We start from the raw sequence: 16,387 nt of genomic DNA on the forward strand, positions 1-16,387 counted from the left end.
TCGTTTCGTCATAAAATATAATATACGAAACACGTATAACATACTTTAGCATGTTTCGCTGTTTTTTAGAGGTTATAAAAGAAACAACATTTTTTAATGACATTCGTTCCTATGCCATCTTTCTTAAACTCAAAAGTAGTATTTAGGGTATACAACTATTCTGACATTCGAAGATTAACTTTGTAATTATAAATAAAGATTTAGCAACAGTTCATTAGTAAGTCTGAATACGTGACAAAATAAAACTATTTTAGTTTGCATAAAGCTTCCAAATGCTGTTTACAAGAAATATCAATAGTCTTTTCTCTCTTATGCGATAAGACTTGTCTGAATCTCTGCCTGGTTACAGGTCTCTTTCCCTGGTATCCTTCTCGATCTCAAGTCTGGGCTTTCTTTATTTGCACATTTTGCTTTTCCTCCTGTTTAGCTGATTGCAAAATTTGATTTTTTTTGTCTGCGGTTTCTATTCTCGTGCGTGATGAGACAACGTTTCGGTATGATCGCGTCTACATATTGAGGAACGAGTTTTCAATATCATGTGTGTATATAGATTGTGCAATAAATGCAGAGTGAACTGCGCAAAATTGTTCAACATTCATTTACACATTTGTAACTTTTGTATAAAATAAATGGAGGTACAGCGAATACCAAATATTAAAACATATTCGCTTATTTTGAGTGGCATATAACCAGCTTGTTTCTACTTCATTTTGCCAAAAATGTACGCCTGTGTGCTACGAAAGCGAAAGGATTAAGGAAAAGAGGTGAAATATCATAATATATGTTATATGTGTTTCATATATTATATTTCATGGTGGTCTGCACACACCCACTTCAAATATTTATATCAGGTTTTAGAAATACGTACTTAAAAATATGTGAAAATATATTTTAAAAATAGTATTATAAAACATTACGTCTCTGAAAACACTCACGTCAATGGTCCCGTGGATAACTTTTGTGCTCCACTGAAATATGAAATGTAATAAAAATTGGATAAATTTCAAATAACGGCTGCGCGAACGTAGTCCCTGAACTGGACCAAGAATATCAACTTCGAGCATATGTGTAAAGTGTTGTCAAACTTTAGTAGCACGGTAAAATATACCAGTGTTAAAGAAAGTTATGATAGTTCCAGTTATTAGAATTTATAATTTGAAATAATTGTTACCTGCAGACAAGAGCACATTCTAGTCATTCAAATGTGACTCTTTTATCAATTACATTATTTTCCATTAGATTTCCTGATATTTTTATATTTTGAAATTCCTTCATATTTTCTGATATTTTTTCTATTTCTTGTATCATTTGATTACATTTATTTGTTTTTTACAGCGCTGAACAGAAAAAATACAGTTGAGGAAATACTAGAAACGAGAAACGCAACTAGCAACTTAAAATTAATGAAGAAATTACTACATATGCAACTATGTACACCTCACACTTCCTGAATATTCCAGCTCTTTCTTAAGAAAAAAGCATAACAGCTCAACAACACACATATAACCAGCATTTCTAATGGTAACTTGAAGTCAACAAAATGTGTACTTATTACACTGTCAATCCGTTAAGTAATATGTTGGAAATCTCTCTCTCTCTGCCATGTAAATGTTATAACATTGGTTAATAATTCTCACATTACTACGTATTAACTATTTAATAATTTTGCATATTTTCCTATTATAAGTATACATTTTTAACGTACGTATATCCATTTCAATCACATACGAATCCGCTAAGCATTTGCCGAATTTTCGAATGGCCACCGATTAGCAGCTGTGTATCCTACAGCAGAACATAATATGTGTTAAAAACACAAACCCCTCAACTCACCCCATGACTACGTTGTCAAATGGTCCAAATTATAATTTAATCAAACACTATTAAATTCTTAGACTTTCCCTGTAGACAGGGTGGTCCATACGTGTGTGAACACCAACTTAAAGCAAACAAGGGGGATGAAACACGAGCAAAACATTCCGATACACGAAACAGAGAAAGGAGAAACCGATTAGGTTATTTGACCAACATCGTATTTAACTTTTCCACCTGGATTCAACACTTTTTTTAACACGTTGGTACACTTAATTTTGTATAAGTTGAACGCTTCAGGTGGTGCAAGGTGAAAGTTTCAACCATGCTTGTGTCACATGCCCACATTTATATTTAATCAAAGATAGCTAACCTCAAAAATGGACGCCATGTTAGAAACATACTCTATCCGATTATCCTCCTTTCTTGACTATTGCAGCAGTATGTTTTATTCGTGTTTCACAATTCTAGATATTCTACGCACACATACATATGATACATTTCAATTATCTTTCTTCTTGATGATGATAGTTACATCGCTGTCTCCTTCGATCTCTCCAGGAACAAGCAGAAAACTTCCTTCATCTTGAAGTTCATTATCGCTGACAGTTATATCATCCATTTTACCGGAAAAAGAATACAGATTCTTATTTCCCTTTCTTATGTCGAGCTTATACTCAAACATATCAGCACCTACATCTCCTGAAATAAACTGGATACAACATGATAAGTAGGTAGGGTTCCTGCGTTGATAGTAAAAGAAGGTGTAGACACCACTTTCCAAAATGAAATATACATCTGTGTTTACTAGTTCCCAACTACTTGCCATACTGTTGGATTCAAGAAGTTGTAATTCAATTGAATGTGTTGCATGATTGCTTTGCATGTGGTCGAAATATGCCTCTCTCTGAAAAACAGCCTCACACTCTTTAAACCAACAACTGATGGGTCTGAAGATACATGAGGCTTTGTGTTCAGCCAGTTGATCTAGAAGCATGGTGCAAGTGCAACCAAAGTCCTTGTGTGAACATGGCAGAGGGATGTTCTTCACAACAGCTTCGAGGGCGATGTTCCTAGTGTTGGTCAACGTACCACGACATAATGGACACTGTCCTGCCTTCTCGTTACAACTTTTGCAAATATTGTGGGCATTATTGCACATAAAAATTGGAGGTTTCACGATTTCCAGACAGGCAGGACATTCGAGTTCCTTCCACAGACTTTCTTCCCTCGACGACATTATTATATCTGGAAAAAGACGAAGAACTGAGTAGTGTCATGTGAAAGACCGATTACTCTCTGGATTTTTTTTATTAAGGGATGTATCCAGAATTGTGATTATTATTATTATTATTATTATTATTATTATTATGATAATAATAATAACAATATCCAGTGGCTTGTAGTACGTCTCCATGACCGGGTTATGCTACTCATTCCTAACTCCCCAATTTTCTCACGATGGTGGGTGCTCTAATACACAGGCCGAAATATCTGGAGAAATGTTGTTACGTTTCCTCCAGAAGACTTTATTTTGACCTGCATGTGTGTAAATGTCTACTTTTTTCGTTTTCATGTAATTTCAAATCAACTGCAATGTTTATAAATGATTAATAGAACTTTTATTTACGAATAATGACAAATCGCCAAATATAAATTATAACCTACATAAAATACACATTTGGGTAACATGTTACGTGGTTGTATTAACCTTTGCGGCTTGAGAATCAGAAATCAGACAGCGAAGACAGAAAGAATAATTGAAAATGGAGGAAAAGGATAAAAATGGAAAGAAGAAACGTACCTCCGGATGTAGAAAGAGATGCAGCTATAGAATTAACCAGAAATTATTGTAGTGACGGAAGAAGATTCTAAGAGGGAATTAGAGCAGAAGACTCAAGGAATGCAGAAGAGAATAGAGGGTCAAACATGTAAGGATCTTACAGCATCTCCCAGGTGTGAGAGCAAAAACAGATGAAAAGACAAGGATGGAAGAAATTGTAAATTGAGATGTAAATAAGGAAAGAGAAAGTCTTGGTTTATATTTAATAGAAGAGCCCAATTTCAATGATTTAAAGCCATGGAGAACATTTTATGTAATTGCAAAAATTATAGATCTAGAAGTAAAGTGTCTTATAGATTGTGGTAGTGTGGTAGAAGTGATGAGCTACGATTGCTGAAAGAGGATAAAATAAAATATCCACAAGCTCGTCTAAATGCATCAGAAAGGGATAAAATTAGATTGGTCATGGTAGCAGGGAAAGAAGAATATAAAATACAAGGAACCGTTGGCGTAATGATGAACCTTCAAGGGTTAAATTTTCCTGTTAGATTCCTCGTACTGAAAGGTTTAAGAAGTGATATGATATTAGGAATACCATTTGTGGAAAAGTGTGATGGTTATATTTATATCAAAGATAGAAGATTGAATCTAGAGACATTGGAAGAAGAAAGACTTGATGTTCCTGTGGAAACTGTTAACAGCAAAATGGAGAGAGAAGAATGCATTGGCGACCTCAGTTTAATGTACGGACAGATGAAAGCAGTGTCAAATGATATATGTGAAGAAATTGAAACTGAAATGAATAAAGAAGATGATGAATACATTGCATCTGTTGAAGAAATAAAGAATAAGTTTATGAGTGCAATGATATCTCCAGAGAAGAGAGGAAGGAAATACAAGAAGTGTTGTTAGTGCATAGGAATTTGTTTAGCCAAAAGCCAGTACTCACAAGAGAGTATTCCTACGAAATAGAAGTAGATACAGAAAAACCTATCGTATCTAAACAGTATCCGATACCTTTTGCGAAAAGAAAAGCCATAGAGGAAGAACTTCAGAAATGGTTAAGATTGGAAATTATAGAAGATAGGATAAGATACATGTGAGCCCTATGCATGTAGTTGTCAAACCCAATGGAGGAGTTAGACCAGTCGTGGACCTGAGAGAACTAAACAAATACGTGTTACTTCCAAGAAACCAAGTGGATAAAATAGACGAGATGCTACACTCATTTGCAGGAAGCAGATACTTTACCTATTTTGATTTGATCCTGGGATATTTTCAAGTTGAGATAGAGAAGAAGTCAAGAAAGTATACAGCATTTAGATATGGCTCAAGATTGTTTCAATTCAGAAGATTACCATATGATTTAAACTCAACTGTTTCAGCATTTATGACTACATTGAACAAGATATTTGGGATAGAAACTAAGGATTGGTTAGCCATATATGTAGATGACATGTGTATCCACAGTAAAGATTGGTATTCCCATATAAGAAGAATAGATTTGGTATTGAGTAAATTAGAAAAAGGAGGATTAACCGTCAAATTAGAGAAATGCTCTCTTGCTAGAAAGGAAGTTAAGTTTTTAGGCCATGTGATATCCGGCGGAGATATTAAATTATGCTCGAAATAGAATTGTGTATGAATGTTAACTGATTTTTATCCGCTATTACAGATACTGGCACTCCCCCTCCCCCCAAGGACATACGCAGGGAGAGAAAAAAATGGTAAATTTTACCCGTGGAATTCAAAATTTACACCAAAATTCTGTCTAAAATTATCAATGTTAACCTAGAATTTGGAAATTTGCTTTTGTTCGCTACGCTCGTGCCTTCTATGTTTCTATGAGTCACTAGAAAATGAAAAATATATAGTTACAATTTTCTAGATCATTTTGTCCACAACTTCTACATATTACAATGAAAATATTTGTCCTTATTAAAATAATGATCTTTACCATTTTGCAAAAATAGATTTAAAAATGTCCTTACTTGCTCCGCTCGCAAAGCATATTTTTGTGAACTAATTTTCCATAAATAATGGTAATAAAAACACTAATAACTATGTTAATAATAATAATAGAATGTACGTGCATATAGCATCATGCCGTGCAGGCATGTTTAGGGGATGTGTCGAATGGCGGCAATTGAAATGTTCGTTTTCTAACAAGATCGTGAAAAGTGGGTCAAAACACCTCGAGGTTTTCTAAAACATGGAATCTTTGTCTAGACCACAACTAGAAGCATGCCTGTTTTGAGATTTTAGGGTCCGAAAATCCTGAAAAATTTCATAGAAAAATTAACTACGTATTTGGAAAGGTAAAAGAGGCCTTGTCCCAGAACGTACCGTATCCTCTACTGAATTGTATGCGAGACATAAAATATTTTGAAACGCATATTCATATTTTAAAACTGTTGGTTGTATGGCAGACTTAAAAATATACATCGTTACCTGCAGTAAAAAGGCATTACTTCGACACCGAATGTCTAATGGAGAAACGTAACAAAAATGTCCCTAAATGAATAATCATTACAGGCAGGCTATGTTTGCAAAGATAGATTCCGAAGTCTGCTTCTTTCCACTACAAAACCCCAAGAGCAAAGACTAACAAATTTTGAACGAAAATGGAAATATTCCGCCGGGTTGATAAAAATGCAAAATTCTGCTCCAGTCCGTTACTGCTATACAGAGGTCGAGTTTTACCAGGGTTAAGAGAGAGAGTGAGAGAGATACGAAAGAAAAATAAATTGTAAAGAACTGGAACGTTTTCTTACTAAGTTGCCTAATGAGAATTTCAAGCAAATCATATTATGTAGAACTGTTAAATAGCAGTAATAATAATAAATATTACTAATGATAATTATCATAATAATAACTAAAATATCTGATGTATATAATATTTTTGTAATTAATTAATTAATTGTCAACGATATTTAGCTCTATTATGCTAATTGTGACGATATGATAGAGTCGACTTGATGTAGTACTGAACAAACAATAACAAATATTCATCATTTTTTCGACAAAGGGATTTGGTTTGGATTCACGACGTTATTTACCAGATGGATTTTTGATACGTTAATGTTAATATGGGTATGTTCTACCTACACTGTTATGAATGCCACAGAAATAGTAAGTTGCCTTTTTGTACTAAAAAGTAAAGCATTAGCAGGAATGGCGCAAGTGGGTGCGAAGTGATGCTTTCGCACCACTCAACTTTCTTCTGCACCCGATTCACATTTTCTAGTGTGGAATCTTGTCATTTTTGGTTGACGAAATAACTGCATTTACCTTGCGACCTTCCAACGTTGACCACGAGATGTAGTGATTTGTAGGTGAACTTTCATCTGCTGAATAATGAGATGCTATTTACTTCGAATTACGCACTCAGATAAGGTCGTAAAATGCTGTAGAGTCATATTTCACACTGTTCAAATTTCTATCCAAGATCTAGAAATAAATGAAAATCGCATTTACTTTAATAAAATCTGAAAAGCCATATAAAATACGTAGAAAACAATATCATGACATGTAACTATAGGTAAGTAAGGAAATGTAAAAAAACGCACTATTCTTACCCTGATGATTATTTTTGACATATTTCCTCTTTGAAAAGAAATATTTTGTATAGATGGAAGAGAATAAGAACAAGACCACTAGGTATGTCAGAAAATATACAGAGCGATACATTGAAGAGCTGTTTGCCGTATCGCCAAGCGAGGCCCTCGAGGGAGCAATGTAGATTGTCCACGAATCAAGCGCGCAAGCTTCCGTAACTTGTCTAAATATCGTTTTGGTTTATTATCTTTGATTTGCTTTTGTATGAACTCAAGACAAATAATAATATATTTTCAAATTTCTGAAATTCGTACTCTTTCGTGTTTATCATCTTCCTTATTTTACGATTCCTCTATCCAATTGTCATTGTACGTATTTAATATTTTCTTCCTTATGTTAACCATTTTCAAAGTATTTTAATTAAACTCTCTCCATCTCGTTCCCTCTTTATTCAAACGAACAGTCCTCTATATGCCTGCGTGTGTGGGCAATACGTATACAGAGCTCGGATAAATGATGTGCTTGATTTGAATCATACGTACATCACTCACGTTCAATGGAATCCAGGTGCACAAAATTTGTTCGGACGGAAAGGTGAACTTAAAAATTTTGTTTTCTTTGCTCTGTCTTGGAGACACGTATTGTGCACTGTTTACCACTAGAAAGCCCATGTAAGAAAAATGCCTTGCATCAAACACACAAACCTCTGCTAAAGGTTCCTGTAAACTTTTTCTTTTAGTTGTAGTCACTTTCCTTAAAATCTGAGTACCACTTACGAATTGCAAGTTCAATGAATGAATATTCAGCAAGCTTCATTTGGAAATGTCGTTTCACAGGTATAAGGGATTTATGAATGTGTCTTTCTTCATATTCACAAATCTGTTATTCCTGTGCAACGATATTTCGGAATCAAGTTGGATGTTCTGTCTTCGATGAGAGCCATTTGAATTAAGTTTGTTCTTGGCGAGCAGTAGCTTGGGTTAATGGATCCATGCTACAAAAGAATCAAAAATAAACTCCAAATCTATACATCAATCCCAAAAATACCTCATTCTTGTATCTTGTATTGATAGCTCTTAAAGTGATTTTATTTTTCAAATCATACAGATTATATCCTATGGTGATGTATTTCAAGTTTGGATAATATTTTAGGTTAGTGTATATAGTTTTGTAACAACCAACAAGATCAAAATGCATCCATTCTGTACTGTAGTCCATACGCAAATCGGGGGAAGCCTTGCAGAATAATCTTAGAACTTGGCCATTGTCGATTGGGTTGAAACAAATATCAACTCTGTGATAATAAATTTTATTGTTTGTTTTTGTGACAAAATACCCTATTAAATTTGGAATGTATGACCCAACCTCAAACTCAAATACATCGACATTGCTGCATATGTCATCTGGGGATGAGTTTGTGTTAATTATGTAACAATGTATGTATTTTGATTCTGATATTTCTGCAATTTTTTTAAATTCAAAAAATTGCACCATGCCAAGCTCCAGGTATTGTATCCTGGAAACATTTTGGGTGAGTATTTTAATTTGCTCATCACACTTGACAGATAGGATAGGAAAATTGCACAGAGACGTGCTAACAATATTTTTTTTTGCTAACAATTTCAAGTTCCTTGAGTGGGAATATGTTGTTTCTAAGATCAGCATTGATTCAGTAGTACAGCATTGCTGTGGAACATGTTAAGTCCTTGGATTCTGTCACACCCATTCTAATACAATTAATATCACAAGTACCATTACAAGGCACGCACCGCATAAAATCATAATTCCAAGCGATGGCATGGAGTAATTATTTTTCCACAATTCCATATCATTCAAAAAAATTATACTGCAATTGGAGCTTCAGCAGTTCGGGACTGTGCAATATATTGTCTACAAATGTAGGAAAAATAATATTGTACGGGTTGCAAACAAAACTCCCAAAGCTTATGTATTTCAGGTTTCTTAAATTTGAAACAGAATCCAAACTGTCTGGAAGTTCATAAAAGTGAAGCCATTCTACAAGCGGGTCTATCTCAGCTTCTTGGCTGTACACGATGCAAGAGATGGCGCTGGGGAGTGGCGCTAGCAGTCGTGGCGAGGAAATGAACTACGAGCAGTGCTGGTAACAAAATAATCACGCCAGTTGCAAGGATGAGTTTGTCGGTGGAGGAGGATTTTTTTCGAAAACCGAGTGCACTCTATTGTGTACCAGGACATTATACAGCAGTTTATCGCGCTTTTGGACGCCGATGAACGAGATGTGTGGTTACAACAAGAAGGGGCAACATGCCATACGTCCAATGCCACCATGGCATTTCTGCGTGAATTTTTGGATGACTGCCTGATTTCATCAGGGCTTTGGCCGGCAAGATCACCTGATTTAAACTCACCCGATTTTTTCTTGTGGGGTCACAGTTTAGGTTAACTGTTGGTTTGGTTTACCTGATTATTTTGTTACCAGCACTGATCGTAGTTCATTTCCTCGCCACGACTGCTAGCGCCACTCCCCAGCGCCATCTCTTGTGTCGTGTACAGCCAAGACCCTCGCAAACCAGCTTCCACAGAAATTTTAACATTATCATAATAACGACCGGCGAAAAAAATAAATTGAAGTTTGGGTTCGGGGACTTTTCGATCACCCTATATTTGAGCAAGAGGTGATGTGTTTATAATATTTGTTGGATTGTAATATGTTATTCCATAATTTGACCTATACTGGTGATACCTGGGAATGGATATAATTTTTGAATTTTGGCTGAATGAAAATATATCAATGTTCTGTGTGAAGTCTTTCAATTCTCTAAATTGATCCAATCTTGTGCTTATAATTGTTGCCCTTACAAGTTTTGCATATTTTATTTTATTTACAATCTGTGCAAACATCTTAAACCTAATAGGACCTAGCTCCATTATATCATAGGTTAAAACATCCAATGCGAGCAGGGATTCAATATTGTTTTTAGCAATAAATATGCTCTCTTCTATATCCATCATGTCCATAATTGATAAGGAGACACAAATTTACAACTATTGTAATTGATTGAAGCAATGCGGTGAAACTTGATATTGCATTGATTACATATTTGTTCTGATCAAAGGCATGAGCTATGGCACATCCAGATTGAATGGCTGCGTATATTAAGTATAAGCCAAGAAAAACAATCATCTGTAAGAAAATGCACTGCATTAAACACAGACACCATATGTTCCATAATCCTCTGCTGTAATGCCGAGACTCATGGCCTCATGGTTGATGTGATACTCATTCATCATGTACAAATATAATTCATTTACACCTAGATCCTTCAAATCTTTACAGAAATCTGGAATATTACAAATATCTTCTGGTGAGCACAAGCTGTGATACACAGTGACATATTTTAAATTTGGAAATTTCTCTATGATGATTTTCCTATCCTCATCTGTGGGGATACTATCAAAATGGATCCATGTGACTGTTTCTGTGTTTGGGATCATGTCATAATATGGGGAGAGAAGAAAAGTGTGACCCATATTTGTTACACATTGCAGGAATTTCTCACCGTACAAATTTAATCTGTATGCATTTTGATATTGTTTCACAATGGGCCTCCCATATTTCAGTGAGAGCTTCTTTCTCAATTCTGGCCTGAGCTGAGACCTGACTTTCTCAATATCAACTTTGTCGTCAAAATAGAGATCAAATTTTTTTATGAATGGGTGGATCCTCCATTGCTTGAAAAGGCAAAACATACAAATTAAAAACTAAAAAATTGAACTACAGGCTCGTTGATATTATAGATGTTATACAAAATTGGATGTATTATCTTATAATGGAGCATGAGTCTCAACTGATCCCTAAGGCTCACATGTATTTTCCTATTATTCCCCCCAACAAACTGAACAATGTACAGGTTTTTAAACACCCTTTTGAATTGCCTGCTTTCTGAAAAATCTGTATCTTGTAAAAGCCACTTGACCTTTGCACTTTCAGTTTTGGATCCCCCAATAGTGTCCAGATAATCATATGAGTATGCATATACAAATTGCTTGTCTGGTGAGGAATAATTGCGTTTGTAATCAGATCTGTCCCAGTACAAGTGATCACCCCTAAACATTTTCTTAAACCCATCCATAACATCTTGTTTTGCAGACAGATTATATATGCACACCAGATTTAGGTTTGATATAAATTCCAGATCCTCCAGGGTTGTGTGATCATCAATAAATTTATTTTTCAGATGCACTATGAGAATTTTCACAACAGTGTTCAATTTTTTAATCTCCTCAGCAATATTCCTGAGCGAATCTGGTTTAGAGAAATATACAAGCTTGGTGCTCAACATGTCTCTGCAATCAACATCCAAGTATAATCCCTCACAAACAAAATCCAAATTTTGCTTGCCCACAAAACTCATGTTGTGTTCAAGCAGAATCTCTACACACTGATGTGATAGGGGTGTAACACCATGGTCAAGACCTAGAATCTTATTCTTGCTGTGAATAGTGTTTTTGGAATTTTGAATGGAATCAACTATAAATGGTTGCCCTTCCTCATTAAATACAATAAAAGATTCTTTATACTCGGACAATGGGCCCGTGTAGACATATGGTCCATAAAATGAATTATAATCAGGTGGGGGCGCCATATCTAAAAAAAAATTATCAATACATTACTTTGCATGCAATAGGTATTTCTATGTTAATAGCATATAATTCTACACACTAAGCATGTACATGAGTAACTTATTAAAACATGCAGCATAAGAAGAATTGTTGAATTTTACATTCATGAGGCATTTGCTGAATTGTACAATAAATTTTTTGTATTTTTCTACATACCCCAACTTCATATAAATAATAGGGGTTGGTTTAGATTTAATAGTGCAGATATTATAACAGATGGGGAGGGGAATATATATTTCAACATATGTTAACATGTTATGTTCTATGTTAATAGCATATAATTCTACACACTAAGCATGTACATGAGTAACTTATTAAAACATGCAGCATAAGAAGAATTGTTGAATTTTACATTCATGAGGCATTTGCTGAATTGTACAATAAATTTTTTTGTATTTTTCTACATACCCCAACTTCATATAAATAATAGGGGTTGGTTTAGATTTAATAGTGCAGATATTATAACAGATCGGGAGGGGAATATATATTTCAACATATGTTAACATAGTTCAATTTTTTAGTTTTTAATTTGTATGTTTTGCCTTTTCAAGCAATGGAGGATCCACCCATTCATAAAAAAATTTGATCTCTATTTTGACGACAAAGTTGATATTGAGAAAGTCAGGTCTCAGCTCAGGCCAGAATTGAGAAAGAAGCTCTCACTGAAATATGGGAGGCCCATTGTGAAACAATATCAAAATGCATACAGATTAAATTTGTACGGTGAGAAATTCCTGCAATGTGTAACAAATATGGGTCACACTTTTCTTCTCTCCCCATATTATGACATGATCCCAAACACAGAAACAGTCACATGGATCCATTTTGATAGTATCCCCACAGATGAGGATAGGAAAATCATCATAGAGAAATTTCCAAATTTAAAATATGTCACTGTGTATCACAGCTTGTGCTCACCAGAAGATATTTGTAATATTCCAGATTTCTGTAAAGATTTGAAGGATCTAGGTGTAAATGAATTATATTTGTACATGATGAATGAGTATCACATCAACCATGAGGCCATGAGTCTCGGCATTACAGCAGAGGATTATGGAACATATGGTGTCTGTGTTTAATGCAGTGCATTTTCTTACAGATGATTGTTTTTCTTGGCTTATACTTAATATACGCAGCCATTCAATCTGGATGTGCCATAGCTCATGCCTTTGATCAGAACAAATATGTAATCAATGCAATATCAAGTTTCACCGCATTGCTTCAATCAATTACAATAGTTGTAAATTTGTGTCTCCTTATCAATTATGGACATGATGGATATAGAAGAGAGCATATTTATTGCTAAAAACAATATTGAATCCCTGCTCGCATTGGATGTTTTAACCTATGATATAATGGAGCTAGGTCCTATTAGGTTTAAGATGTTTGCACAGATTGTAAATAAAATAAAATATGCAAAACTTGTAAGGGCAACAATTATAAGCACAAGATTGGATCAATTTAGAGAATTGAAAGACTTCACACAGAACATTGATATATTTTCATTCAGCCAAAATTCAAAAATTATATCCATTCCCAGGTATCACCAGTATAGGTCAAATTATGGAATAACATATTACAATCCAACAAATATTATAAACACATCACCTCTTGCTCAAATATATCATGCAGAAGCTGAGATAGACCCGCTTGTAGAATGGCTTCACTTTTATGAACTTCCAGACAGTTTGGATTCTGTTTCAAATTTAAGAAACCTGAAATACATAAGCTTTGGGAGTTTTGTTTGCAACCCGTACAATATTATTTTTCCTACATTTGTAGACAATATATTGCACAGTCCCGAACTGCTGAAGCTCCAATTGCAGTATAATTTTTTTGAATGATATGGAATTGTGGAAAAATAATTACTCCATGCCATCGCTTGGAATTATGATTTTATGCGGTGTGTGCCTTGTAATGGTACTTGTGATATTAATTGTATTAGAATGGGTGTGACAGAATCCAAGGACTTAACATGTTCCACAGCAATGCTGTACTACTGAATCAATGCTGATCTTAGAAACAACATATTCCCACTCAAGGAACTTGAAATTGTTAGCAAAAAAAATATTGTTAGCACGTCTCTGTGCAATTTTCCTATCCTATCTGTCAAGTGTGATGAGCAAATTAAAATACTCACCCAAAATGTTTCCAGGATACAATACCTGGAGCTTGGCATGGTGCAATTTTTTGAATTTAAAAAAATTGCAGAAATATCAGAATCAAAATACATACATTGTTACATAATTAACACAAACTCATCCCCAGATGACATATGCAGCAATGTCGATGTATTTGAGTTTGAGGCTGGGTCATACATTCCAAATTTAATAGGGTATTTTGTCACAAAAACAAACAATAAAATTTATTATCACAGAGTTGATATTTGTTTCAACACAATCGACAATGGCCAAGTTCTAAGATTATTCTGCAAGGCTTCCCCCGATTTGCTTATGGACTACAGTACAGAATGGATGCATTTTGATCTTGTTGGTGGTTACAAAACTATATACACTAACCTAAAATATTATCCAAACTTGAAATACATCACCATAGGATATAATCTGTATGATTTGAAAAATAAAATCACTTTAAGAGCTATCAATACAAGATACAAGAATGAGGTATTTTTGGGATTGATGTATAGATTTGGAGTTTATTTTTGATTCTTTTGTAGCATGGAACCATTAACCCAAGCTATTGTTTATTCTTATGAGGATCGCCCCATTAGATTTTTATCTGAAATACGTGGCATTGGAAGAGGTTTTGTTAGGAATAAAAACACAGAAGAGACATATGTTATGATTATCACAAAAAACAATTACTTCTTCAAGAAATATACTCTGTCATATTTTAATATTGAACTTGGGGAAGTAATGAGAGTTACAATTTACCCATCCGAATCTAATTTTTTGATAATAGATGGTCAGGAAGATATTGAATATGAGATTGGATGTGACAACATTAACAATTTTTCAATTGTAGATGCCCAGCAGAGATCCCAAAACACATTTTGAGTTGTATAATAGGAGAGGAATTAAATTGAAATCTGATAAGCCACTAACGGGATATGGGACAACATTTAAGTGACTATGAAGCTTATAAACATCAAAGATTAGTAGTGAAGAATATAGTGAAAGATGCAAAACAACAGTCATGGGAAAAATTTGGAGAAGCAATGGAAGGAAACCTACAAAATAACCAAAAGCTGTTCTACAAAGTATTAAAATCGATGCGAACAGAGAAGCAATGTCCTCTTAAGTTCATAAAAGACAAAAGTGGTAACCTCCTCCGAAGTGAAAATGACATTATGGAGCGGTGGAAAGAATATTTCCAAGAACTGCTTGGAGGAAATATGGAAATTGGAGAAAAGGAGAAAGAACAGACTGAGGAAGAAAAACAGCAACACCAAGAGGAGGGAGAAACTGAAGAAGAAATAACTATGGAGGAGCTAAAAAGAGCACTAAAGAAAATGAAACTAGGCAAAGCGGCAGGACATGACCAGATAGCACCTGAGATGCTTAAATTCATGGGCAAAAGTGGTCAAGACATACTACTCAAGATTATTAATCTAATTTGGAAAGCAAAGAAGATACCAGCTGAATGGGAGTGTAGTGTCATTGTGCCAATATTTAAAAAAGGAGATAATAGAGACTGCAAAAACCATCGTGGGATATCGCTATTGAGTGTGCCGGGGAAAGTATATGCGAGGATACTAGAAGATAGAATAAGGAAAGTGGTAGAGCCACAGCTAGACGAGGCACAGTGCGGATTCCGACCAGGAAGAAGCACACAAGACCTCATATTTACCATCAGACAGATCAGTGAAAAACTGATGAGATATGGAAAAGAGGCACATATGGCTTTCATAGATCTAGAGAAAGCCTTCGAAACCATTCCGAGGGATGAAATATGGAAAATACTAAAACAAAGAAAGGTTAGCAATCAATTAATTACAGCAACGCAGAGTCTGTATAAGAAATGTAGAAACTATGTCCGCACCTGCAATGCAGAGTCTCAAGAATTTGAGACTATAGTAGGACTTAAACAAGGATGTATCCTTAGCCCACTCCTCTTTATCACCTTAATGGATGATGTTATTAAATCATGCAATGGGAAGGTACAGAAATTCAAGCTGGGGTATAGGTTTTTAAAACCAATATATATAAACCATTGTGCCTTCGCCGATGACATATTGATATTGGGAGATTCCGAAAGTAATTTACAAAAGAACGTGAGAATCTGGGAAAAAGAGTTAAAAAAGAGGGGTATGAAGATAAATGATAAAAAGACTCAGACCATGATGATGGCACGACAGCCAAATATACATCAGATTGCTTTGAATAATGGAACGACATTAGAACAGACTACAGATTTTAAATACCTCGGGGTTATAGTGCAGCAAGATGGTAGAATAGATGGTGAAATTATAGCTCGATCCCAAGCCTCAGGGAGACTCTTTAATGCGCTAAAGAGAAATTTCCTAAATAATCCATTAGTGACCAAAAATATGAAAATCCGTGTGTATAAAGTGATATATTTACCTACATTACTTTATGGTAGTGAAAC

General features: G+C 34.8%; 1 protein-coding gene across 2 annotated transcripts in view; it reads right to left on the reverse strand.

Annotated features, from left to right (window-relative positions):
- Positions 1–427: 427 nt before the first annotated feature.
- The window catches only part of LOC145999463 (E3 ubiquitin-protein ligase sina-like), a 61,946-nt gene continuing 45,986 nt past the window's right edge, over positions 428–16,387 (reverse strand). For both annotated transcript variants that reach the window (XM_083136426.1, XM_083136425.1), the window contains exons 2-3: positions 6,887–7,045; positions 428–3,060 (exon numbers count right to left, since the gene is read on the reverse strand). In XM_083136426.1, coding sequence (XP_082992552.1) covers positions 2,315–3,052 — 738 coding nt within the window. In that variant the 5' untranslated portion in view covers positions 3,053–3,060; positions 6,887–7,045 and the 3' untranslated portion in view covers positions 428–2,314. The remainder of the gene's footprint in view (positions 3,061–6,886; positions 7,046–16,387) is intronic.

Source organism: Lepisma saccharinum, chromosome 15 (assembly GCF_977018435.1).
Source record: "Lepisma saccharinum chromosome 15, izLepSacc3.1, whole genome shotgun sequence".
Taxonomy (NCBI): Eukaryota; Metazoa; Arthropoda; class Insecta; order Zygentoma; family Lepismatidae; genus Lepisma; species Lepisma saccharinum.